At 38.9% G+C, this 27,306-nt stretch overlaps 1 protein-coding gene across 3 annotated transcripts; it reads left to right on the top strand.

Annotated features, from left to right (window-relative positions):
* Positions 1-911: 911 nt before the first annotated feature.
* SECISBP2 (SECIS binding protein 2) lies at positions 912-27,306 on the top strand. 3 transcript variants are annotated; one of them, XM_054284360.1, is made up of 18 exons: positions 920-974; positions 2,110-2,255; positions 4,108-4,300; positions 6,286-6,415; positions 6,857-7,011; positions 8,123-8,204; positions 11,086-11,219; positions 11,749-11,907; positions 14,621-14,722; positions 16,050-16,169; positions 17,354-17,486; positions 19,924-20,093; positions 20,880-21,018; positions 21,472-21,601; positions 23,355-23,575; positions 24,302-24,456; positions 24,910-25,111; positions 25,787-27,306. In XM_054284360.1, the coding sequence occupies exons 1-18, from the start codon at positions 933-935 to the stop codon at positions 25,894-25,896; spliced, it is 2,523 nt and encodes an 840-aa protein (XP_054140335.1). In that variant the 5' UTR covers positions 920-932; the 3' UTR covers positions 25,897-27,306. The 3 variants fall into 3 exon arrangements, with proteins under 3 accessions (XP_054140343.1, XP_054140335.1, XP_054140325.1); XM_054284350.1 differs by having other exon boundaries at positions 8,123-8,210; XM_054284368.1 differs by lacking the exons at positions 2,110-2,255; positions 4,108-4,300 and having other exon boundaries at positions 912-974; positions 8,123-8,210.

The raw sequence follows: 27,306 nt of genomic DNA, 5'->3' as shown, positions 1-27,306 counted from the left end.
GTGTTCTGTAACTTTTGCACTCAAATTTTCTGCTGTAGTCTAGTAGGTTCAAATCCAGTAGTTCAACTGTTTAGTAGTCAGTAGGCTTAAGAAATAAACTTTTTAAATGTTTTATGAAACCTCAGTGTCTGGAGTTGTGATTTAATGTTTTTAAGACTGCCTGCTTCAAAAAACAAAACTCATTTGATGAACCCTAAGTATAAACTTAGGGTTGAGTAGTACTCAGTATTTTGAAGAGCTTCTAAGGCTCCTTTGTTCACCTTTGCCAATGCCAATTATTGTTTACTCTGGGGTTGTAGCCTGCTCTTCCTGTCTTGCATCCACATTATCACTGAGCCTTTGTGGGAGGTGGTTCTGTATACTGAGTAACTCTCAAGAGAAACGGGTTTATTTCACAGGCTAATTGTATTATGGTTGTGCACAATTTGGAAGGCCAACAGAAGCTGTAAGAGGGTGTGGGAGGGCCAGCACACAGGGTGAAGTGTGTGCTCTGCCTCTGTAATGTGAGCTCTAGTGGAGCAGACGAAGTAATATGGAAAGTTTGGTGAGGAAAAGAACCAGAGATGTCCGCCTCAAGTGCTGGTCTGGACCAGGCTGGTTAGAGCAGGTCTGTCCAAGTCTGAACCAAGCGCCTTCACTAATCATCTGCTTAAGTCGTGTTTTTCCCTGGAATGTCACCACCGAGGCCTGGGTGCCTGTCACGGGTGAGTGCGTGCCTGTGTTACGTGCCGTCCTTTCTCCTATGGCACAGGAGGGGCCGTGCCTGACGCAGGGCGGTTCGGCCGAGCCCCGGGCGCTGCCGGCGCCGCTCCCGCACGGGGCCCGCTGTGCGGCGTCGGGAGCGGCCGCGCGCACGGCAGCGGGGGCGGGGCCGCGGCGTCATCGCGGCGCGCCCTGCGCCGGGCCGGGAGCGGGGCCGCGCCCCCCGCGCCATGTCAGCCGAGAGGCGGCCGCGCTCGGGCCGCGGCGGCGAGGTAAGGGCGGCGGCGGCACCTGCAGTCCCCTGCCCCTTCTTTGGCTCTTCCCAGCACGGAGTCGCTCTCCAGGAGCCGCCTGGGGGCGGGTCCCTTCGGGCCGCACCTCCGTGCCGTTCCCCGCCCCGGGGGCCCCTTGCCAGCCTGGGCCCAGCGCTCCGGCTGCCCATATGCTTCTCCGGGCAGGGTAACTCCCACCGCTCCTTGGATCAGGCTTTGGTTCAGAACTGGGCAAAGGGTTCTTCTGGAAGGTCAAAACCGGGGGGCAGGGGTCGCTCAGGTTGGAGCACAACGAGTCGTTTCCCACCGTTTGGGATGGGCAACTCCAGACATTAACTTCCAGCGAGCTTAAGTGTGGAAACCTTTTCTCACTGAGGGTCTGTTGCAAGGACAAGTGTGCATCCCAGACACTGTAAGGCTGGGTGACCAGATTCTAGCCACTGGTAGTAGTGCTACGCACATGGACCTATGACCTAGTCAGGTTCGGGAGTTTTAGCGATGAGGCTACAGTCGCCGTTGCTTCCTGCCATGTGTTTTGATGGCATGGCAGTAAATACTCCGAGTTTCATTTCATAGTCCTTCCATATATACATACCCAGTTTAAGTCGATGGTAATTCAGAACAAATGGAAAGCTTGTCTTAATAAATTTGTTTTGTGCTAGAATCAAGAAGGCTATAAAATTATCATTTCAGCCTTCAAATACAGATGTGCACAAAGTCATTATTGTTACATACATACATGTTATGGAGCTTGATTAACAGTACTGTTAGTGTATTTATGAATTTTAGTTTTTACTGTTCAAATAGGAAGTAAGAATTCATATATTTGCATTTACTGCATTTTGTTCTAAGCAGGCTTCTGTCCTTTACATAACTGACTGTTTGTGACTGTTTCATGATGAATGAGGGTATTAAGTGACTTTACAGAGCAGCCAGATGTTTCTTTGAATATGTTAGTTTTATTTTCACTTTGTTTTTCCATTTCCTTTTGATGAGCTTTGTTGTTTTGCATGTTTTGATAGAAGAGAGCAAACTAACACTTTCCAATGAGAGTTAAGCTCACGAAACTGAGTGTTTTTCACATAATAGCATTAATCTCCAAATGCATGTAGCCAAAAAACGTTTTGTTTCTCAGGGCATCAAGTTGTCAGCAGAGGTCAAACCATTTGTTCCAAAGCATGCGGCGGTAACTGTGGCATGGTCAGAACCCTCAGAAGCATGTGTCTTTCCTAGGTACTTAACTACATGCTACCCATTTGTTCAGGAACCATCTTTGGATAAGTATGTATATTTTCTGAATCTTATTTATTGGGGGATTTTAACCATCTGGATTTGGATGTTGAGTACTCTTAAAAAGTCGCGGTTCCAATATATTGCTAGTCCAACTGTAGAAATGCTTCTGCATTATCTTAATGATTTAGTTTTTTACATTTATGTTCTCTGGGTGTATACCAGGTACCTGGTCTTTGTCCACAAGGGCCTGTATTGTTACAGAGTGTTAAGGAGAATGTGGTGTTCTGTAATGATTGGTCTGTTTTTCATGTGTTTTGGAAGGAGCTGAATTCAGTCCTTGAATGAAAGAATGGTTGTGTTGCGACCAGGCTGAGGTAGATGTAGTTCTACACAAGAAAAATGATTCTTCAAGAAGATTTCTCCTCCTGTGAAATATTTAGTATATGGGGCCTCTTCTAGATCTCCTCTCCACAACCTGTGCATCTCCAGAAAGGCAGTTTTACTAGAAATGCTACAGGTTTCTGAAAGTTTTGGGGTTTTTCTATTAAAGTCCAGGAATGGTATTTGTGGTAGACTTATAAAAGTATTTTATAAGGAGCAAACTAGAAAAAAAACTACGTAGCAGAATAGGAAAAAATTGAGTCTTGTAAGAGTCTGATATTTTACATAGTTCTCTCATTGCTTCTTAGGGCCTTAAGCATTGGATCGATTGTACAGTTTCTGCAAAGTTAATGGTGTTTCTTTAAAAATTCAGAGCATTAGTGAACACAATCATCGTAGGCCATTGTTTTGTCCTACAAGAAATCTTAGTATTTTCAAACTATTTTCATTCTACTAGAAATTTCACTTTGAGGTGAGTATGGCCTGTTCTATGCATTAGAGAAAGCTCACAGCATTAGCATTGAATCAATTACTGTAAAAAAACCCACAACCCAGACAAGAGTAGCCTTCTAATGAGTGTTCTGCCTTGTTGGGACTGAGACATGGTTATATTTGAGTCTCACTTGGTATATTTCTTCTTGGTCTGTGAACTGATTGTAAGCATTGTTTTGACAACATTCTGCCAGAATTGCAACAGGTAGTATGAAATGTGTTGCCTGAGGTCTTTTGTACCAATGGGAAGGTTTCTCTGTCCTTATCTACAAAAAATTCTGAGGCTGGCAGCTTCATGAAGAGCAGCTTTAAAAACTGAGTGCAGCTTTCTGAAACTGAGAAATTTGTATTCTCTCTAATCAAATCTGGACTCTTGTGTATTTTCTGGACAAAGTATAGAAGGAAATTGAAAGGGAGTTTTTGAGCATACATTGAAAGAAAGAGGCATGCCCCAGACATGCTGTGTTTTCATAAATTGTGATGGTTACATGCAGATCAGTTAATTATTGTTTTATAGTTCTACATTGTATTTCATACATGTTTTATGCTCCATAAAATGTTATACTTCCACTTCGTTATTGTCATTTTAGGACAGGTTTTAATGTTTGGGTTTTTTTTTGCAGTCAAGTAGGTGATGCATGTCATGTCCTTACACTGTGTTTTTGGTTTGTTTCACAAGAAAAAGCCTACTGAAAATAAGCATGAAGAATATCAGTAACCTTAAACAGGCATGAGAACTGTAACTGCAAAGCAGACTAGCTTTGAAACTTGGAAATGGATAACGTGTGTGTTTTAAGATACTTGCTTAACTACATGTTTTCCCAAAACAAAATTAATTGCTTTTAAAGAAGTCTGTAGCAGTAAGTAAATGCTTAATTGAAATAGCATGGAGTAGTTTCCTTTTGAAATAGAGCTTTCTTGTTAAACAAATTCTTTAGACAAGGAATATGTTTGTCGAGGCAACAAGTAGGTGCTGAAGACTTGCCCTAGGATGACTTTAATTTCTTTCTCAATATCCATCACATAGTGTTCTGGGAGATGCTGCCTTCCGTGAATACTCCACCTGCTCTCACTCACCTGATGTTGTTGCAAATGTGTATCCAGTAGCTGGCTCACAGTATCAGTCTAACAACTCAACACACTATAATGGTTCAGGAGTAGTCAGTGAATCTGCTGAACAAGCATATCCAGTCAGACAAGAAAGTAAGAGTCTTTCAAAGGTGAGCAAAATCATGTTTTCTTAAAAATTAATATTAAATTCTTACTTTAAATCAATCTTTATAAATGTTTGGTTCATATTTTTAATGTGAGTCATCACTCTTTCTTGTGATCCTCAATGACCTTGGAAAAGGATAGTAGTGCAATGTGCCCAGCTTCAGAATACTGAAAAGTTTGCAGAATTGTACACTTCAGATTAATACAATTTTTCAAGCAGCATTTTTGGAACATGAGGGGAAAGAATGGTCCAAAGTTGGGGGGAGGAGGTGGGGAACACCCTTCATTTGTGAGCTGTGCATTCATTTTTTACTCTTTGGGCTTGCCGGGAGGGGAGAAGGGCTCTTTTTTTTCAGCCCTGTGGCAGCTTCCATTAACTTGACTTAAGACAAACCTGGTATCTGTAGTCATCTGTTTGACTGACAAGTCAAAGACCACATCTCTTTGGTCATCTGAAATAATTTCCAAGACTTGCGCAGGTTGAAGACAATCCACAAGAAAGGGGGAACTTGTGCTGCTGGGGAGAGGGAAGAGAGTGTCGTGTTAGAAATGTAGTCTTTTTCAGTCAGAAATATATTGAGGTTCTGTAAACAGTGTAAAGAGTCATTTTTGTCTCTGTCTGTTTGGGATAAATTTCCTGAAACTTGTGAAATATTTGCAAACAAAAAATAGACAATCCTCTCAAAATATAAAAGGAAAAAAACCTCAGTGTATTATAATCTCATTTCTCTTGGGGATTAGACATTGTGTTTCTTAGATTTGTACAACTGCTTTTGTTTCCGGCAGTTTCATATTATATGTTCTGCAGTCACATCTTTTTGCTGCACCTTACTCCCTAGATAGAGACCTAAGTAACTTCACTGTGATCAAGCCTTTCTAGAGGAGTTGTAAGGTCTAGGTCCTAAGCATCCTTTATTACACATAAGGTACAAAGTCTAGACACCTAAAATTATTCATTTTCTTGCTGAGAGGAGGATTATGGGCTGAAGGTGTCTGAGGAGAGGATGACCTCAGCATTAGCACAAGTGATGTAATATGAAAAAACTTAGTTAAGCTTCTGGGAGGAGTTCTGTGATCTTTGTAGGGGCCTTGTACTGTTTATTATAGTCTTTTTGTCATTTTTCCCTGTCATATATTTTGTGAACTTCAGAGAAGTGATTTATATTTGCAGCCTTGAATTAATTTGATCGTGTGTCCTAACACTTTAATAATTTGCCTTTGGAGATCAAGAAATACCTTGTCCTCCCACCCAAGCAAACACTTTTGTTTCCAGATGTACTCTGAATTTAGTCCAGCGTCCTGTGATTAGAGTTAAGCCATTTATCTAGGCTGGTATAGTACAGTTTGCATAGATGCAAACCTGGTGCTTGTTCCTTGCTTGCTGATTTCTAAGCCCAGCTCTGCCAAACTGTATTTTGTGGAAGAATTGTAAGATTTTGATGACTCTGTAGAATGGGTGAGTCTGTGTCCTTTACAGGGATCACGTAGGTGTGTCTTCTCTAGCTACTTTACTCCAAGTTTTTTGGATGTTCTGACATCAGTCTTGAACAGTTTGCCTATGATACGTAGTTTAGTCAAAAAATGGCATGCTGTCAAGATTTTAGCCCTGTTTCAGAAGAAACTTTGGTTTAGAGACTCAGACTGGATGATTTAATACCAAACAATTTTAAACCATTGAAAATGCTCTGATTAATGAGATCACAAAAATGCAGTTGCCTAGAGGCATATGTATATATCCGTCTTACTTGGGCTATTAATGTATGCTAAAAATGGCACAGGGAACAATGTAGATGAAATTAAATGCCATATGTCTAAATGGCTGTTCCTATTTTTATTGGTTACTTGTGGTAATGATATACTAACTGTTTGTTTTCTATTAACTTGATGGTCAAACTCCAGGTGCAGAGGTGGTTAACTGTAACTCACAGCAATCTTGCTATCTTTATGAAGTTTCAGTAAAACTTACTGAATGTGTCACAAATACTTGCAGCAGAGAAGATCAAAAGAAGGTGAGAAAAAACTGGACAAGAAAAGACATGATGGAGGTGAAGCTTCTGTCAGAATTGGGAACAGGACTTCATTCCAGCGTTCTACATGCAGCAGAGATTCCGTCAAGCCAGGTACAAACATGTTGTTCGGTTATAAGTACATGGAATAGCTATGGAATGGGTGTCTGTGCAATAAGCTGCAGTTTGTGACTATGTTTCTAAATCTAGAATATTTAAGGAAAAAGATACCCTTTTCTGTGTGACTCTCTTAAGAAGGAATGGTGACCTGTCCTTTCCTGATTGAACAAATTCATGCAGACTGATATAAAAAAATTCTAAAAGAGCATCTGAATTTATACTTGTTTATTCAGTCAGCGCTCTGTTTGCATGTTGATTATAATTGCTAGGTTTTTTATTTAATATGAGCTGTGCAGAGCAACAGTCCTGGTTGCTATGCACAGCTCATATTGGTCCTGGTGACGATTGCTGTAGTTATGTTAACTAGTGTATAAAACATACTTAGAAATGATCACAAGCAAGCTTAATTACTTAGGCTTTGCATGCTTTATTTAGACAGGTTCAGTAAAGCTACAAACAAGAAGCCAACTGAAACTCCAAAAGCAGAATCTCATCCTGTACCCACATTTGAAGCTAGCATTCTGGATTTCCACGAGTCACAGAGTTTGGGAAGCAGTGAGATACTGAATGTACACCATAAAAATACACCAGTAAGTTTGGTGGAAAGTAACACTATGTCCCTAGTCAACTTCACATGTCTCTTCTACTGGACACCAAGGATAGCCCATGCTAACCCATGTTGCAGAACTTGTAAAAATAAAACTTGTCAAAAGTACAAGCATTATTAATTCAAGTGCTTTGCATTCAGTATGGCACTTTAAGATCTATTTAAATACCTTGTGAGCAAGGGAGTTCACAGCTAGAGGTTTTAGGGCACTTCTTCTATGTGGTGGTGTCAGTGCTTGCGCTTACTCTTTCTTAATGTTCTTTACTTGTCTGTGCTGCCCATAGATAGAGGAAAGCCAGGTACCACCAGAAATAAATGTAATATGTACTGGTATGGTCTAGATTGCTCGTAGGGACCACGTATATTGCTGTACTTAGCAGCTTACTGTTTTCTCTTTCACCTGGAAATAATAATAAGCAGTCACTTATCCAACAGTTTCCGCACATTTAAAAAAAAAGTCTGCGTTGTTGTACTTAATTGCTTTCTGCTAAAGGTTAAAAATAAGCAACTGAATTCCAGAAGGAGAATAAATATTGTTGAATCTTATTCTTTATTTCTTTGGCTCAATGTTTGTTAGTAAATAAAATACTGAAGTATTCAGCAGTGTATCACATATATTGAATCAAAGTTTTCAGTAGTGATTAATGATTAATAGTTCTGAAGGATCCAAACAGAATATTTCTGATGCTTTTGAGTAGAAAACTGTCTGCAATGAAAAAAGACCTTTCTGCTAACCCTTGAGTGTCATTTTTCATTATTTGTTTTAGTTTGATGATAGATTTTGTTTTTAGCATACATGAATATAAAAATATCTTTTTGTTCATTGTTAGATCATTATTTTGATGCTTTTGTAAAATACAAGAAGGAATAATCTTGCTTCTATACCTGTGAAGAGACACCTGCTCAAATTTTGTAATACCTTAGGGCTGAAATGATGGTTCCACAAGGTCAAGTGGCAAAAAGGCCAGAAAGGTCCTTATGCTCTTATCTGTAGGTGGGTTGAGAATTTTTAGTTTATGGTGGTTTATTGTGTTTAGCTGTGTTTAGGTCAGTGATTTTAATCCTTTTATGCTACCTTACTGTCTATTTTGCAGGAAGATACTTCTGCAAAAAGCAAATTTTCACCAAAAGCTTCAGATGAAGCAGGAGCCAATTTAATTCCATCTTCTCTTGATGGTAGGGGTAAGTTCTTTAAACAAAAATTATTTGCCTGCATTTCTAACTGCTTGTATCTCAGCAGTTTGGAATACTAAAGTGTGCTGAGGAGCTGTTGATGTGTAAACTATAAAAAAAATTTAGGAGCAAGCTCATAATAAAAGAAGAAAACCCAGAAATAACACTGTATCACATTCTTTCAAATGAGATGACCACTTATCACTCATTCTTGCTCATATTTTATCAGCTGAGATTTTAGAATTGAAGAATGATTTAGTTTGAAAGAAATCATAACTAACACTGCCAAGTCCACCACTAAACCATGTCTTTAAGTGCCAAGTCTCCACATGTTTTAAATACCTCCTGGAACAATGCATCAATTACTACACTGGGCTGCCCATCCAGTGCCTGATAATGCTTTTGGTAAAGAAATTTTTCCAAATGTCCAATCTGAAACCACCTTGATACAACTTCAGGCCATTTCCTCTTATCCTGTCTCTTATTACCTGGGAGAAGAGGCCAACCCCCACCTGGCTAAACGCTCCTTTCAGATGGTTGTGGAGAGTGATAAGGTCTCCTCTGAGCCTTTTCTCCCAGCTAAACACCCCCAGCTCCCTCAGCTGCTCCTCACAGGCCTTGTGCTCCAGACCCTTCACCAGCTCCATTGCCTTTCTCTGGACTTGCTCCAGCTCCTCCATGTCCGGAGCCCAGAACTGGACACACTCGAGGTGTGGCCTCACCAGTGCCCACTACCAGTGCCCTGCTCCTGCTGGCCACACTATTGATGCTACAGGCCAGGATGCCATTGGCCTTCTTGGCTCCTGGGTGCACTCTGGCTCATGTTCAGTTGCTGTTCACCAGCATTCCCAGGTTCTTTTCCTCTGGGCAGCTTTCCTGCTGCTCTTCCCTAAGTTATAGAACTGGATGAGATTGTTGTGACAATTTGAAGGACAGAACCTCTCATTTCAGCTTGATGAACCTCACGCAGTTGGCCTCTGTCCATCAATACCGTCTGTCCAGATCCCTCTGCAGAGCCTTCCTACCTTCCTAACAGATAACACTCCTATTTGGTTTGGTGTCATCTGTGAACTTGTTGACTTGATCCTGGTCATTGATACATTACACAGGACTGGCCCCAACACTGAGCACAGGGGAAAGTGAAGAACACTGGCTCCAATGTTGAGTCCCATTTTGTTGTGTCATTGATGCTCAAGGGAAGATATTTCTGTAGTTGACTCATGTTGTGTCAGGTGAGAAAAGGAATATGTTTGGTTATTGGAAGTCTGTTTGGTCATTTGCAGGTTTTTTCCAAGAATAAATGGTACAAGCTATCACATGGCTAGTTTCATGTGAAAAGAGTTCTGCTTATCAGCATTGTCTTGGAGGCATCACATACATTAAGACTGAATTTTCTGAGTGCCTCTCACTGGATTTCTGTGCGTACACAGACATGCACCAGTTTGAACAGTTTGGTTCTTATTGGCCCGTAACTTCAGTAAGGATTCAGAGAGGACAGATTTATCTGCTGAAATGCCTTGAAGAGCCTTCTAAAGATAAAGTCATCTGATAATGGGAGTTTTTGGTTAAATACTATAGTCAATTCCTATCCCTGAGAAAAAAATAGCAGTGGGTGGGTTGACCATAGCAGGCAGTTAGACTTCCACACAATTGTTCTCTGACTCTCCCTCTTCAGCAGCACAGGAGAAGAAAATAAGATAAAAACATTTGTGAACCAATAAAAGGACGGGCATTTTGCTTGCCAGGCAAAACAGACTCAGTTTGATGAAGATTGACAATTTATTGACAATTAAAATAGAGTCAGATGGTGAGAAGCAAAAACAAAAATAAAGCCACTTTCCTCCAACCCTCTCTTCTTCCTAATATCTCCTCCCTGCTCTGAGTGACACAGAGAAACAAGGGCCACTCTGCCACTTCTTTCCTAGTAGGGTTGCAGGGGCACAGCTGCCTCACCATGGTCTGCACTGGGGACTGTAGGGGAATCTCTGTTCCAGTGCCTGAGCACCTCCTGCCCCTCCTTCTGCACTGACCTTGCTGTTTGCTGGGCTGCTGCATTCACAGTTTTTCTTACCATCCCGCCTTCCAACTCCTGCACATGTTTTTCACTCTTTATAACATAGGCACCATCAGCACGGCTGATGAGCCCAGCTGAGGCTGGCCATGGGTCTGTGTTGGAGCTGTCTGGGGCTGGCTGTGTCCATCTCATCACAGCAGCTACTGCAAACACCCTGCTACCAAAATTTAGCCATTTAAACCCATTATGCTATTTTATTGTCAAGGGAAGTTTTTCTCATTCTTAAGAAAAATCTAGATTGTTCTATCTTTGCTTCATGTTAGCAATATTTACAAAATTAATTATATTTTTCAAAATGTCTTTCAAAACACTGATACATCTTAGTGGTAGGGAGTGACATTCTTGTACACTGAGGCACACTAGTAAGTATTTCAGCTGCTTTGTATGTCTGTAACACCAGGAAGTTTTCAAAAAGTGAAAAGTACCAGTGTGGTCTTGTGCATGTAAGCTACATGACAGCTAGGAGGAATATTAAAGGAGTTTTGTATATAAACATAGCCAAATTTTCAGTATTTTGAAGATGAGCATGGGAGTGTGGAGTCAGTATGATACAGTATAGATTTGCAAATACCACTTAATTTTGTTTGTGTATATAGTGTTGGACAGTATATGGAGTAGTTAAAGCTCAGGAAAGCTTGCTGGAGAAATAAAATGTGTGTTTTATTCAAATCCTTTCTCAGAAAGAATATGGCTCTGCTTTATTTGCTAAGCCTGGACTAATTAATTACCGATTCTTTTTCTTTTGAGTGTTTAAGGCCGAATTTTAAGACATCTTTGTGTTTACATTTTTCCTAATGTCATTTCCTGAAGCCCCTGCAGATGGCTCTGCTCAGCCACACGTGTCTTGGGCCTCGGTACTTTTGCAGCCCCCAAAGAAAATTGTTTCATCACCAGCATCTGAAGGTCTTTCCAGAGGCAAAGAGAAGCAGGAGAGTGAACCAAAGGTACTTGAGAATTCTCTGCTCTCAACTAATGCCTGTCAGTGTGTTGTGTCTCGTGATTGCAAAGTTCTCCCTGGGCTCTCTGCAGTGTCCACTTTTCAAAGGAGATTATATGAAGTCAGCTTGTTCTTATTAGAGTTTTTCTTGTCATGGGAAAGAATCACAGGACATCAAAAAGATAGTGCTAGCCTAGGAATAAGAACTTTCAGCTTTGAGGCTGGTTTTTTTTTTCAGATTCCTGATCCTCAGAATAAGACATGAAACACAGAGCTCTTGCCTTATTTGGCGTAATATTTCCTAATTAAATCCCAGTAGTCCCAATACATTCTGCTAACAATGCAGTATGCTGCAACTGAAGAATTCTTGTTGTAGCTGTGAATTTTTAAGAGATACTGAATTTTCCGTGTCCCCTTAATGTCCCAGCCTGGATTGATTAAAATATCCTTTAGTAGTGTAAGGCTAGTCATTGTATATAATTTGGTAGGTGATACTGAAAAATATTTTAAAGGCTGTGCTTCATGGTCTTTTGCAGCAGTCAGAAACAAAAAATATTGCAAGTGAAACTGAGCCTGAAGAAGGATCAGAAAAGAAGAAAAAAAAGAAGAAAAAGAAGAAAAAACTAAAGTTACCTACTGATGTAGAAAGACCTCAAAGTGAATCTAACACAGTACAGGAACCACCAAAGATTGAGGTAAACTGAATAAGGTTTTGTTGCTGTTCTTTTAAGTGTTATGAATGTACTAGAAGACAAAGTTTTAACACAGCTTTGTACAAACTTAAGTTCAAATCCTAATTATAGAGGATGTTAGTACAGTTTTTTTTTTTTTCAATTGAGATGTTTGTCTGAGATTACTGGTAGGAAACTGTTGTAGTTTTTAAATTACCACATGTTTGGTGAGCACAATTGCCTAAATTAGAAATATTCTGTAGCAACTGTTGCTTGGGCTATGGGGAACATATGCTGGGTGCTACAGTGTACCACGGTTTTAATGATTGTGGTACAGTATTACAGTTCTAGTTGTCTCACAGCTGGAAGCAATTTCTGTGTAACACAGTTGACAGTGTTTACATTTCTGATTTTTAATTTCAGTTTCCTTCCAAATTCATGTAACTGTAATAAGCATGTTGGTGTTTTGATACTTTTGTGTATCAGTGTTTCCAAGGCATGAGTCTCTCCCACGTTAGAGGAGTGTTGCTGGTATGTGGTTGAACAGTGCTTCATTGTAGGCCTAATATTGTACAGCATGTGCATGTGTTGATTTACATGTTTGATCTGGTGTACCTAAAACTCAGAGTAATTTCAATACCCTGAAATGACAGCATAAAGAGGCTTTCCTGGCTGGCTTCTGTTCTGTACCTTTCAATGTGGAGCATGAAGCAGAACTGTGTCTATGTGATTTCATTATGTGGTTCCTTGTCCAGGAATGGCACAAGAAATGAGTATTAACAGACCTCTTTGTTAGAGGATTATGGGTAAAACCAAAGATCTGCTAGTTCTTTTCTTCAGGAGAGTATCCCCATTTTGCTATATGCTACCATAAATGCTATATGCTATGAATGGGCATTCTAAACTGAAAGAGAATGGCAGAAGTCATGGAAAATAGCAGAATGGTACTGGGGCTGTTGGAAGTCAAAATTTGAAAAAAATTGCATAGAACCATGGAACAAGACATACACATTGTACTAAAATCTGTGATGTGGATGCAGTGTCTGTTGTGGCAGTGGGGGAAAGCTTTCTGACCCTCCTGGTTTGCTGGGAATGCTTGTGTCCTCATCAGTTTGAAAAATGGATGAGATGCTTGTATGATGCTCTTGAAATAATAAACCATGAAGAGATGACACACCTGGAGCTTCTGGGCACCCAGGAGATTTAAGAAGGTGCTGTTTATGTGCCGCAGCTCAGCAGAGCCATATATTGGATTGCTCTCTGGTGTTATGTAGGTCAGTCATTTTTAGATGTGGCTAATAGATGTAAATGGATACATCTGGAGAAAACCAATCTGTCATTTCATACACATTGGTAGGTCCTGACCTCAATATCTTCCTTGAGTTAATATTGAAGATGCTATTGATAATCAGGTCAGTGCTAGTAGTACTGGTCAGACATGTAAATGGTGCTGGGAATTACTAGGAAAGAAAAACAGAAAATGGGTTATGACAATACAGAATTTCAGGGCATATCTGATCTAAATATAGTATGGATTTTGTTTTCATTTGTTCCCCGCATTACTTAAAAAGTACACGTATTTGAACTAAAAAAGATAGACAAAAGTCTCCAAAAACAATCAAAGGTATGAAGCAATTTCTGTGGGAGGCAAGACTGAACAAAATTAGGACTCCTCAGTATGCACAAGAGATGGCAATATAGCAGTGGCAAGAAAAAAACATCAAACACTTTCTCCTAGTGTTTGATGTTCTTACAGGTGGTAAGAACAAATTCAGAGAGGTGTAGCCTCTCATTGAGTGCTACGTTTTAATTATTCAGTTTGCTACAGGATGTTGCAAATGTCAGAAATCTGTTTGCATTTCAGAAGCAATTGGGCAGACTTATTTAAATCTTCTAAGCTGAAAAGAATGTATTTGTGAAATATTTTATCACTTCCTTGCAGTTGCTTTTTGGCTTACTTGCAAGCTTCTTGAAAATTATTTAATTGGTTGAAGTGTGTCACTCCTTGTGCTAGAGCTTCCTAGCTTGGGGTGTTTAAATAAAGCCTTTCAGGCTGGAAAAAGTCTTGGTGTGTTCAGTGGTGCTGTGTCACAGCTAAAAAGGCCTCTCAGAAGGTAGGAGGAGAAGCAAAAACCTGGCTGATGGATTGGGATCATTGTGATGGAAGGAATGGGTATAGGGTGGCAAGTATAGGCCAAGCTTCAGCCTGTCTACACTTGATAATCCAGGTTCTGCACAATGGGTCCTCTGCCAATAAAACTTCCTCTTGTGTGTAAGCCATAATCATTTGAGTAATTTCTGTGTTTATTTCTGTACTCTGGTACATGCTGCCTGTTCTGTTCTTCACCACTCACATGTTTAAGACAGAGTTGCACAGCTGGAGACTGAGTGGAAGAAGAGGGAAGTTGTTTGCAAGGCTTTGAAATGAGTTGAAAACCACTCCTTTAGGAGCTGTTTACCTCTAATGATTACTATCAGCTGACAACCATAACGAGCTGCTTTTGGAAGCGTTTCTGTTACAAGCTGTTTCAGCCCTGAATTAACTGCTGCATAGAAGATTTAACCATTGTTGTACTTGTCACAGTTGGTGGCACTACCCTTGGCTTCTGAATTTTTGTACAGTGAAATTATGATAAATGTTTGATAAGCAGGGAGAAAATTGTTGGAGTGCAGGAAGAGGTTTTGAAACACGGACTTGATTGTTCTTATGAAATCATAATCTGATTTATTTGTTTAGGATGTTGAGGAGTTTCCTCATCTGGCAGCTGCTTCTGATAGGAGAAACAGGGTAGGACCTCAGAAACCATCCTTTACATCTGCAGTCAGAAAGCAGTCTGAAGTAAGTAATCTTGCAACATTATGTGAATCAAATGTCAATTATGAATCCAAGTTGTTTGGATTTTTTGAGGTTTTTTTAACATGAGTAAAATAAATCTCAAGAATTAATTTGGAACTGCATTCAGGATGCGGATGAACCCTAAGCATAAATGACAAGGATTGAAAATGTGATTGTTCTTTCAAAGCAAGTACCGTAAATAATAATAATACCGTAAATAAAATTCTAGGTTTCGGTTGCTTTGAAATTAGTTTTGCTTCTAAAAATTTTGGTCCTTGGCTTTATTTCTCTGTGAATTTTAGTGGTTTAAAAAACACCAAAACACAAGAAAACAAAACCATTGTTTGCTTTGTTTGAGGCAGTAAATAGCTTTGACAAGGAGGAGTGAGTAGCAAAAGGCACAGCAGTTGCTTAAAAAAGATTTATTACACAAAAGGGTGCTGTATACACATGCAACTCAGATGAAAGCAGCCCTTGGCTTTGTAGATGTAAGTGGGATATAACCCCTCAAAGCTTACATAAACTCTAGAGACGTGATCATTAGGCCGTTCATATGCCTGTAACAAATATTTGAAATTGAGGCTGCCATGCTGGTTTTTTCTTCAAAATCTGAAAAACCCCATGAATGTGATTAAGTGGTATGGCAGCCTATAAATGGTCATTCTTCTAGAAGGCCACATATGGTCTTCCCAGAGCCTTCTCTTTTCCAGGCTGAACAACCTCACCTCCAGCTTTTATCGTAAGAGAGGTGTTCCAGCCCTTTGGTCATTTCTGTGGCCCTCCTCTGGCCCTGCTGTAACATGTCCATGTATTTCTTGTGCTGGGTCTCCCAAAACTGGACACAGTACTCCAGGTGGGGGCACAAAAGAGGGAGAGAATTCCTCCTCTCAGTTCATGGGCCATGCTTCTTTATATACAGCCCAGGACATGTTTGGCTCTCTGGGCTGGGAGTGCCCATGGCTGGGTCATGTCCAGCCTCTCACCCACCAGCACCCCCAAGCCCTTCTGGGCAGGGCTGCTCTGCATCTGCTCATCCCCAGCCTGTGCCAGTACTGGGGGTTGCCCTGACCCAGTACAGCACCTTGCACTTGACCTTGCTGAACTTCATGAGTTTCACACAGGCACACTCCTCAAGCCTGTAAAGAATACCATCCATCATTCTGGATGGCATCTCTTCCTTGAAGGAATTCCCTAAAGCCAACTCGGCTTGGTGTCATTCACAGACGTGCTGAAGGTGCACTTGATTTGAATTTATTATCATCTTCACCCTTTTCCATGTGTCTCGTTTTTATATATCTTTTCTTCCCCCCTGTCACCTTTTGTCTTAAAGATCCATCTCTCCGAAGAGCCTTGTGATAGTCAGTCTCCCTCTCTGGATGAAACTCCCAAGGTGGATGGACTGTCAGGGAAACAAGCTTCATCTTCTGTATTAGAAAGAAAGAAAACTCAGGTAAGTGAATTCATGTTGAAGAGAAGTTCACAACTCAAAGGAGACAAAGGAAATGAGCCTATTTAAATGTAAGACTTGTGACCCACGCTCATCTGGGATTCTGCCTTCATACTTTGAGATAAGTGACATGGTCACTCTTCTAATCTCTAATTAGAAGTAACCACTGGTAGTAATTGCCAGCCTCCAGGGTTTGATACAGTGTTTAAGGAAAAATAAAAACTTTTCATTATTATCTGTGGGTTTCAGATATCAGGAATTTTTCTTTCACCTGTTTTACTTGATCATGGCATAAATCCAGTCCAAACTGATTGTCATAAGGAACTGGGAACCTTCTTAAAGTGGTTCTGACACTTTAAGGCAAGGAGATCCCGTTATCTTGGGGAAAGGAGGAGAAACATGGAGAAACAAGTGAGGTCAGGAAGTAGTTTTGTGTTGGTGAGTAGTTCTGGCACAGCTCTGTTGCAAGGTGAGATCTCAATTAAAGACTGAGGAGGTCTTTAAACATGTTCTGTAAATGTGTTGTAACAGAAATGACAATGAATTGATTCCCCCAGATAAGACTTCTAAAAGTTCCAAATCTGGTGGTCATTTCCTTTGCATGTTTTGCTGTGGTAGTTTGTTCATAGTCTTCACCACACTATTCATTTTTATTCTTTTTATTTTATGCTGTATTAAATATGTAGCATGGCTTTTGCCTTCTGTTCAAAGCAGAGAGAAAGGTGAGTGCTTATGAGGAGCTGGTGCAAAGATGATGACCTTTCTTTTTAGTGAGATATTGGAGATAATGATTTGTGTGTTGCAGTGACATACTCTGAAAGAATCACAGTAGTTTTTCTGTACTTTTAAGAAAACTTTAAATTCTGATATGACTTTTATCTCTTTCAAAGATAGATGACAGACTGACCAAAGTGGGACCCTGACATAAAGGCCTTCCTTAATTGAAGACGTTATTCTTTCATGCTTTGTTGCAGTAGCATTTCTAAAAGTTACCTGAATTTCTTAAAGTTTCTGATTTTTAATATTTTTTGACATTAAAGTTGATGTTTATTTGAAGGTCACTGAGTGGCATTAAAGATGAGAAGTATTGTGGATAAGGATGTTAAAAGAGTGTATTATACCATAAAAAATGAGGTTCTTTACAGTCTGAAGTGGAGGGCTGTCTAATTGTTGCTGAACTTTTTCAGGAAACATCCAGGAGCAGTGGTAAGAAGAGTCAAATTCCAGTGCAGTTGGATTTGGGTGGCATGCTTGCAGTCTTGGAGCAGAAGCAGCAAACAGAGAAGGCAAAACAGTCTCCTAAACCTGTGGTATTTTCAGGTATTGGTTACTATGAAATTTCCTTTGTTTCACCTTAGACTGTTTTTAAGTATTCAGACATTAAATGTAGCCTGATTTCTGATCTGTGATGATCTCTATGCAGGCAAGAGCACAGTTCACCAGATAAAAGAGAAAATGAAGGTTCTTTAAAAAGAAATTTAAAAAGCATGGCAGTCTGAATTGTTTGATGGAAGACTTATGGAAAGAAATATCTTAAGGACACTGATTTGTGAAAGAGTGCGTTGTATAAATAAGACGTGTGATTGAAATGTTGCTTTGACAGAAATACCAATGTTTGTGGAGGTTTTTGCTGTCCCTTATGTAAGTGTGTTATTGTTCTGATCTGAACAGGCAGGAAGGGGCTACACAGTAACAAAGGTTTTCTTACATCTCCTCTCATGCTAGAAATCATGCAGCTGAGGCTTGATTGAAAAAGCCCCTTTGCAAGCACAGAGGTTATATGAGAGTCAGGCAGACCAAGCCAAAGGATGAGTTCTGATATACCGCTTAATTGTGAAATAATTGATGTTTACAAAATGCTAGGTTTTCTAATGGAAAAGATCTTTCAGTCCTTTATGATGTATAACGAGGAAGCAGAAAAAGGCAGCTCATTGCCTTTTCATTGTTACAGGTCAAAATTTAATCTTACTTATGCTGGTGTAGTATATTTTGCAGAAGGAACCACAATGTTTGGTAGCATTCAGTGACAGTAAAATTCCTCTTATTTCAGCAAAGATTTTTTTTAGTAATTATTTCATAAAGAGATCTAATCACAAGAGATTTCATCTCACAGTACTTCATGTGATAGCTGAGATTTTAAATCCGAAGCTCAAGATGGTAAGCATTGGTGAGATTTTCCTTCACTAAGCTGAAGGAAGTTATAAGATGCCTTTTCAAAGTATTTTTTTCAGTTGATCTCCTTTTTTTTTTCATTTGGGTCAGTCCGACTTAATGCTGCAGAGGTACTCATAACCAGTTTTGTTTCTGTAAAACTATACAGTGCATGGATTGATGTAGATGGTGGGCCACAAAGGTATGGCCCAAAATACCTGTTTTCTAATACTAAGTTTCCTGTGCCTGAATCTGCTGCAGAAGAGAAATTGTTGTGTCATGTTTGTATCCTGGAAGCACAAGGCAGATGTTACTTTAACTTTATATTGTTTTAATGTTTTAAGAATGGAGAGGAGTGTGACCACAGACAGTTGTTTTTAGTCCAGTTACTACTTCACATTATAGGCAATACTCGTAGTGTCATCAAATTTAGGAACATGAAAATGGTGAACTTGAAATAGTGATGTACACATTAAGGGAATATGTATCTGCAGGGTATATACTTATTTATTACTGTAAATCCAGCTTCAATTTTTGTAGCCACCTATGCTGCACATTTTTGGCAGTGTTCTCAGTTTGCCTTTGACACACAGAGATGAAAAAGAAACATCAGTGTAGCAGTTTTATGATGTAAACTGTTTATGGTAAGAGTACTGCATGTGATGTGGGAGGATCTGCATATAAATACTGTGGAAGCAGTAAATGAAGATGGCCTAAGAGAGCTGCCAGAATATTTTCATGTGCTTAGAGAAGAGAGGTTGCCTTTGCCTGAGTCACAGAGGGAAGTGTCAGGCTGGTTCCACTGATACTTACTTAGTCATCCTCTCCATTGACTTGCTAATGTGAACTGCTTTATATTGCAGATAACTGAAGTTTGACAAAGTCCTCTACAGGATGCAGTAGTTCCTACTGATAGGGAGGAAGAGTAGTTTATTTGGTGTGAGGTCATGGTGTGGAAGATCCGGGTTTAGTAATTTGTCCAGTCATTTAAAGCTCCTATGCTCTAAACCCTCTGAAAAAATGCAAGTAATGTGGACATCTTCAGCGAGCTTTGCAGGTTAAGCAAAAGAGACTTAGCTGTAGCTTTGCATTACTCATGACCCATTTGCAAGTGCATTTCATCTGGCTTCCTTAAGGTGTAACGAAAGGTAGGCGTAAATGCTTATGTTTATTTACAGCAAGTAAATCTAAAATCTGTAATACTGTAACTCAGTATTTATCTTAACTCAGTACGGAATCTGTGGTGGAGGAAGTGCCACCACCATGAAACACAGAAATTCCTGAAGGTTTACCAGGCTGGCATGGCATGGTGTTGAAGGTGGCTTGGACTGCAGTGTTTGATCAAATTCTGCTTTTGAGGTTGTGATTCCAGAGGCTGTGATTCCAGAGGTATAACAGAAGTAGGGGGACACAGCAGTCTTTCAGTCTTTTGTAAGGAGTATCTTTTAAAAATAACATTGTTCAATGATACAGGATTGCCTGTAAATATTCTTAATAGCAACACAACACGATTTTAATATGTGCATACCAGTCTTAAACTTGAAATTGGATTCTAGTTCAGGTATTCATTTTAGTTGTCTGATGCAAATTTCTTCTTTATTCTCAGTTGGTGGTGCCGTACCATTGCTATCTAAAGACCCTGCCACCGCCACAAGAAGTCACCGTTTAAACCAAGGAAAGATGCCTCATAATCCCTTGGATTCCAGTGCTCCTTTGGTAAAGAAAGGGAAACAGAGAGAAGTACCTAAAGCAAAGAGACCAACACCCCTTAAAAAGGTCCTCTTTTTCTTTTTTTTACCTTAAATAGTAAAACTATAGGATAATATATTACTCTAGGAGTCTGTTAAGCCCTCTCATATGGAGATCTGCATCTCAGTGTCCACTTGCCTGAATTCAGTTTAATTTTTGCTTGGTTTCAAAGAGGGTTGGGTAGAAGAGGGTAATCTTGCCAAATGGCGTATACAAATTCCCAAAAAATACACTTTCTCCATTGAATCAATTGAGAATGTGCAATTGAGAATGCACTTTATCAAAAGTGCCACTGCAAAAGTGTCCACACTTGGTTTGGTAAAGATGACCTTATTTGCAGGACTGAGGAAAATTAATCAAACAGAGGTCGTATTTAATGTTTCTATGCTCTTCCAAGCCAGAACTCCAGCTGATTCTGCAGCAACAGGTGTTGGGCCCAGCTGGTGATGTCTGTTGTGTCTTCCCTCTTTGCCCATTCATTTTGCTTCCTGTCACATCTTCTTTACAGAGGACTTTTTTAACTTTAGTTCTGTCCTTGTAGTTTATCCCTGGTAAATATTTTCTCCACCCACATACTGGTAATCAAGGTAAAAGTCCTTTCCTATGTAAATTCAAGAATTGTCTTTCCTTCTTTTTATGTGCAAATAGAAAGTAAGGGTTGTAAACTTATAGGGTTTAAGGGTTGTAAAATATACCAAAACAGGTTGTAGTGCTGAACCTCTTTATAAACGGTTTTTGTGTAAATATGTGGTAAGAATAATGTTTGTTATCTGCATGACATCAAATTAGTTTGGTTTTTATACATATTTTTAGATTATTCTGAAAGAAAGAGAACAAAGAAAACTGCAGCACCTGTTAGAACAGAAAGCAGCACCAAAAGATGAAGATAACATTTGTCAGACAGAAGGAAATGTTACTGAAAATGCAACACTTCTGCAGGATAATCAAGCAGGTATCTTTTGAGGGAACCTGTAATACAGTATGTAGCAGGAAATTTGAGCACATTTAGTACTTCAGAAAACAAGTACTACAAACTGCCAAATGAAGGCTGCAGCCTCTGAAGGCTCAGAGTTTTCTGGGATTCACCTCAGGCTTATCTTGACTGTAACGTGGGCTAAAGCTGGAAGTCAGTAATAGGGATCTGATTACTGTTCCACACTTCTCTGCCTGGTGGTTTTATGGTGTCTTGTAAGGAAAGTTCCCACCTACCTCTGGCAATTAATGAGAAACAACAAAATGAGAAAAAACCCTATGAGATTAAAAAAAAAAGTTATACCTGTTTCCCTACTACCACAGACTGTTCTAGTACTAAAGTAGTGACTTCCATACATGCTTGACAGATTAATTTCTTCACAAGGCTTTTTGGGCTGTTTTTTCAATGAAAATATCTTGATTTACATGATAGCTCTTCCAGAAACTCAAGTTGCTGAAGGGTTTCCGGAGCACACGGGGATCAAGGAATCTAAAGAAGGTTCTGTGACTACAAAGCAGCTAACTGCCACTCTTCCAAAAATCCACAGCAGGAATTTTAGAGAGTAAGTATTGATTGTGTTCATTAATGGCTCATTTTGCACAGTACCACCAATATGGCATTTTTCAAACAAGGTAATCCAGTTGCATTCTCTGCAAAACTAACTGGAGTTTAGACTGAAGGCTCTAAATTTTTTTCTTTTAGTCTTTCTGTAAGCTGACACATAAAGAAATTACAAACTTAGTGTGTTTTGTGATTCTCACTTGAAAATGTTTATTCCTTGAAGGAAAAAAACCCCACGTTCACTAGAAGCTAAGGAAAGAAAACAAGCTGGTGTTAAAATATAAGTACTTTATATTAAATAATGAGGTAACAGCTCAAATAAAGTGTGCTGCTTTATTTCTTAAATAGTATTTTTAGTTGTAGTTTGGTTTTCTACTGCCATACCAAACAGCAAAAATGTAAAGAAACTAGATGACATTTTATGTCGAGGCTGGGCGAAGAAATAAAAGTAATATTAATGAGGTATTGTGTGCAGTTTGAGCTAAATATTTAAGATGATGTGTATACACATTTCTTTATAAAAAAGAAATAGTGATTACAATATGTGAAGAGGTCAGAGATCCAGTCATGAGAGCTGGAAACAGTTTCTTGAGGAAAGCAGTGTCTTAATTTTTAGTTCCCCTCCCATAAAGCAAATCCACCACTGGCAGTTTTTTTGCATTTAATGTCATAGTAATGGTTAATAGTGATACAAACATTCCTGCTGTGTTAATTCTTAATTTAACTTCTAATTGAAATAACAAATAACAATTAGCCTAATTTGTGCTAATGTAACAGTGTTTTACTGAGAGCACAGTTTGGGCTGAATATGTGAAGGACAACTCAGTTTACAGGATGGAGAGCATTCAGCAAACCTGATCTTTAGATCAGGTTTTTTAGTGTTTCAGTAGATCTGTCTTCAAGACTTAGGGAAACAAATAGGAAACAGTAAGTAAAAATTCTTGAAACCTAAATAAAATTCAGAAATAATTGTATCTCGAAGATACAGGATAGATGCTGTGATCTTGTCTCTTTATCTTATGCAAATTTGCCCCTGGCAAATCTTTCTGTTGACAATGCAGCTGATCTTTAGTTTTTCTTTTTGATACTGTTCTTCACTGGAAAATTCTTTGTGTAAAAGTGGGGTGGGGTGAAATAATTTTTAATCCTGATCTTCCCCAGAGTGTTAGGAGAGTGAATTACATTGTTTTGTGTCCTTTCCTTATGAACACTGCAAAGCCATAGTCAGATAAGTGAAAAAGGATGACAGACATGAATGTAGGGAGCAGGAATGTGATCCAGTTTCCATGGATCACATTCCAAGGTTGGTACACATAGCCTTGAACTTACAGAAATAAGCCAGAATTTTGTACTTTGGTTGCTGTACTTTATTTATGTATGTCAAAATAAATGCCCTCAGAAAAATGTTTCACTAGAAAAATATATGTGCATACCTATTTCTTGGAATAATATATATCTATATATAGATACAGATGGATAGGTTTATTGTACATGTATATATGTATTTTTAATATAGTTTGATTAGGAAGCCAGGTAACACCAGGAACAAAACTTCTTCCTCTCAAGTTTTCAGACACCAAAAAGAAGTAAATTTTTGGTTTTGTGTATATATCAAGTGTGTTTGGAGCAGAAACAGAAAAAAATACAGAGACATAGAATAGAATTTTAAATGTATATTTAATGTATTACAGATTTAAGTGTTACATATTGGCAATTCTGGTGAATGTAACCGTTTTAATGCTCCTTTCTTCCAGTTACTGCAGCCAGGTACTTAGTAAAGAAGTTGACAGTTGTGTGACAGATCTCTTGAAAGAACTGGTTCGTTTCCAAGATCGCTTGTATCAGAAAGACCCAGTGAAGGCCAAGATAAAACGCAGGCTTGTTATGGGTCTTAGAGAAGTCCTGAAACATCTGAAGCTGAAAAAACTGAAGTGTGTAATCATCTCTCCTAACTGTGAAAAGATTCAGTCAAAGGGTAAGTAAGTTCTTAACCAAAAAAATCTGTTTAATAAAAGAAATGCAAAAAATAAGGTTCAGTATATTGACAGCAATATTATTATTATTGGAGGAATTTATTTGAATGTCCTTTGAAAGCCAGCCATATAAAGTTGCCCTCCTTGCTCAGATTGTTTACTGCTGTGCAGCTGAACTGTGAGCTGAATCAAGACTATCTGGGGTGGGAGAAGTTACCTGAGATTAGGGTCTTTAGTTACTGATTTGCTGTGCTGCTACACAAAAAATTGCACTGCACAGCTGAGACAGTCCAAAGGCTGCTGATGCCAGCTGTGCCATCAAAGGAGTCCACTGTATCAATCTCTTTTAGAACGTGGACTGACAGTAAATCACTAGTGATAGTTTCCTAAAAGTTACCATTATTGGCATTAAGTTATTGTAATTTTTGTAATTTATGTCATTTAAAGAATTCTTTAGCAGCTGGGTCTTTTTTGATACTAGATTAGAGTGTACTACATATATAGTAAAATGTGGAATAGAAGCAGTCTAAAATTAATGCTAACTAGGAATTAAGGAAAAAATGTCAAGTTGTCCTTTAAAAATAGATATTCAACTTTACTGTTGTGATCTCTGTTTTTTCTATAAGGTGTAGTTTCAAAATGCACCCATAATCTTGGGATGTTTTTTGCCATGTGTTAACAGTATGGTTCTTTAGCTCCAGTCCGCCTGATTGTGTTGTCTGGTGCAGGTGGGCTGGACGAGACCCTACACAACATTATTGACTGTGCCTGTGAGCAGAACATCCCCTTTGTTTTTGCCCTAAATCGCAAGGCCCTGGGCCGCTGTGTGAACAAAGCAGTGCCTGTGAGCGTGGTGGGAATTTTCAGTTATGATGGGGCTCAGGTAAGCTGACATAAGTCACTTCATGTGTTTGTTCAAAAAGCTTCACTTTTTACTTGGAAGAGGAGATGAAAATACTGTGATTTTTAAGGGGTTTTTTGTTTGTTTTGCTTTTGCAGACTTAGACTCTTCATCACAGGTCATATACATAGCTTATATGAAAATACTGATTTTAGAAGTACAGGCAGTCAGCACTGTTAAAAAATAAAAAAGTACTCTTGCTGTCTTTTCCTGACATCCTCTTCCTCTTTATCTCCCTTGATGATTTTTTTCAAGAGAACTGTTGTTTTTATAAATCCTGATAAATGCTGTGTCTTTCACGTCTTCATACGTAGTAAGCTGCTCAACTTTTATACATGAACCTACACATTCTGAAAGAGGAATACTCATTAGATTTCCAAGGAGATGTTGAAACTTGCTGCATTATTTAAGTTCTTGTATTTTATATTTCCATAGGACCATTTTCACAGAATGGTACAGCTGACAACAGAGGCTAGGAAGGCCTACAAAGATATGATAGCAGCTTTAGAGGAAGAAGCTAAAGCAGGACTAAGAGAAACCCAACCTAGCATCTTAACTCCTGAGTCTGAAAAAAATGGCTTGTTAGAAACTAGTAAAACATCTTCCAAGGACTCAGATGAGGATGTACCGAGTTACAGTAAGTATTTACTGACTTGCATTTAGTTCCATTTTCATTCACAGTGTTCATCAGTTCTGTGGTTTTCACTGAAGCAAATGACATCTACTGTAGTAAGGAGGGAAGATGGGGTGAATTCTTGGATTTTTTGTAAATCTGAAGTTTTTACTGAGAAAGTATTAAAGAAATTTCCTCCCTGAAATCCACAAATGGCAGGCAGTACACATTGCTTTGCTCAAGGAAGCTTAGCAGAGCTCCTACTTACATTTCTATTTGTTTAAAAAATCCTTTTAAGATTAATTGTGGATGTCCATACTCTATGACTATGGTAGACTAACTTTTGTATTTAAGCCTATTTGTGATGCATCTTCCTGTCCATAAGCACTCCTTTGTAGAAATATTTTCCTCCAGGTTTTTAAAACTTACTGGTTTTTTTAAAGTTGGAACCACCTTCAGGGTTAGCCTTACTTGAGTAGAGTGTTGGACACAAGGAGATCAGTGGACCCCATCACTCTTATGTTATTCTTTTGTGTGTTATCTGATGTTGTATAAGGCAAATGTCAGCTGATCTCAGCACTTATTTTGAAGGGGAAGTAAAAAATCAGGGTTGACTTTTCATTTTAAGTTTTTCCTCAAGTATTATATGGTAACATGTTGGTTGTTGTTTTTCTTTATTTTTTTCCCAATATTCCCTAGTTAAAGTCTGGAAGAGAAAACTTGAAGAAGAATATAACCCATACGCACTAGAATTGGAAAAGAGTGCAGCTGCTGACATGGGGATACTGAATTTGGAAGACCATCAGTAAATCCAGATCCAGCTCTATTGGGCTTTTATTTTTTTCTGTTAGATCCCTAGGAAGAAGGTAGCAAAAATAACAATCTAAAGAAATATCTGAAGTTAGCTAAGCAAACTGTTCTGAATCCCTTAAAGCAAAATGTACACTGGAGCACATGAGGCACTGGTTAATGTTTTTATGTTGTGTGTGTTTCTCTGATTACTATAGCAGATGACAACACCAAATTGTTGTAAGCCCAAACCACTTGAACTGGCTTAGCATACTTTAATGATTATATGGACTAGCATTGATTTCTTGGGGTAGAATATACCAAAAGAATCTGATAGAAAAATAAGTTTCTTCTGGAAGAGATTCCTTGAGCCAGGGGAGTTGCCCTTAATTTTTAACTCCGGCATAAAAAACTTCAGCTGTTGTTTGATTGTGGGTTTGTTCTTAGTTTTTCTTCTAAATAAGTCTGCTCAGAAGGGCAGGCTGCTATCAATGTCACTTTATTCTAGTCAGCAACAAATTAATTTGAGGCAGGTAGCTTGATGTAAACTAATTAAGGAAGGACATGATGACAGAGTTCCTTGTTGGCTCTTCTGTGTTGTTCTTTGGGGATCATACATCAGGTGTTGAAGGAGATAGCACAGACTACAAGGGTCTGAAATTCCTTAAGTGAATGTGCTCTGTTTAGACTTTTTATAAATTTGATGTTTCTCTTGCTAGTGAGAGTACTTTATCATACATCCTGCTTTGAAGTTAAAGGATATTGCAGGGCAGCAAATGTGCTAGCCTGCTTATCTGTACTTTCTCCTTGCTAAGACTCCTCATTCCTTCAGTTTGGGGTTGTATTGGTACATACATCTATGAGTTTTTGAGCAATCCCGGTTTGTATCCAAATAGAAAAAAATTTATATCTTATAAGAAATGAAGTTTGTATCCTAGAGAAAATAAAATTTTAAAAACAAAATGTGCTTATAGTAGTGGTGGAGCACCTTAGTGGGAATGGCCTATGTACACACTGGTTTTTGAGGACAGGCCTAAAGAAGGTAATTGAAGGGATGCACATATAACTTGTGTCAGCTTTTCTGAAAGGTGATACAGATACCATATGCTGCTCAGCATCTCTGAGGTGTTTCTGCAAGCGCTTCACCATACTGAACATTTGTAGTGCAATACTTTGGAAAGTAGCTGCCTTGTGATGATAGAAGTGATATAAAAAACTTCAAATAATTTTGAAATGCAAAGAGTTTTGTAGACTGTAAATTGTATAAAATCTGTTACAATATATTGATTCTATAAAGAATGAGTGTGACTTAAGTAAGCTCGTCTTATGGGAATTTAGTGATACCTGAAATGTTCTACCTGAAACTTTTGGGAAAGAATGTTGACAAGGGGAGCTGGCCTTATCTTGAAATGCACTAGTTATGATGATGA

The sequence above is a fragment of the Melozone crissalis genome, unplaced genomic scaffold, assembly GCF_028551555.1.
Source record: "Melozone crissalis strain CALT ecotype California unplaced genomic scaffold, PUWL_Pcris_2 ptg000005l_1, whole genome shotgun sequence".
Classification (NCBI taxonomy): domain Eukaryota; kingdom Metazoa; phylum Chordata; class Aves; order Passeriformes; family Passerellidae; genus Melozone; species Melozone crissalis.
Note: the sequence above shows the minus strand (reverse complement) of the source record. Positions and strands in the feature narration are given on the sequence as shown.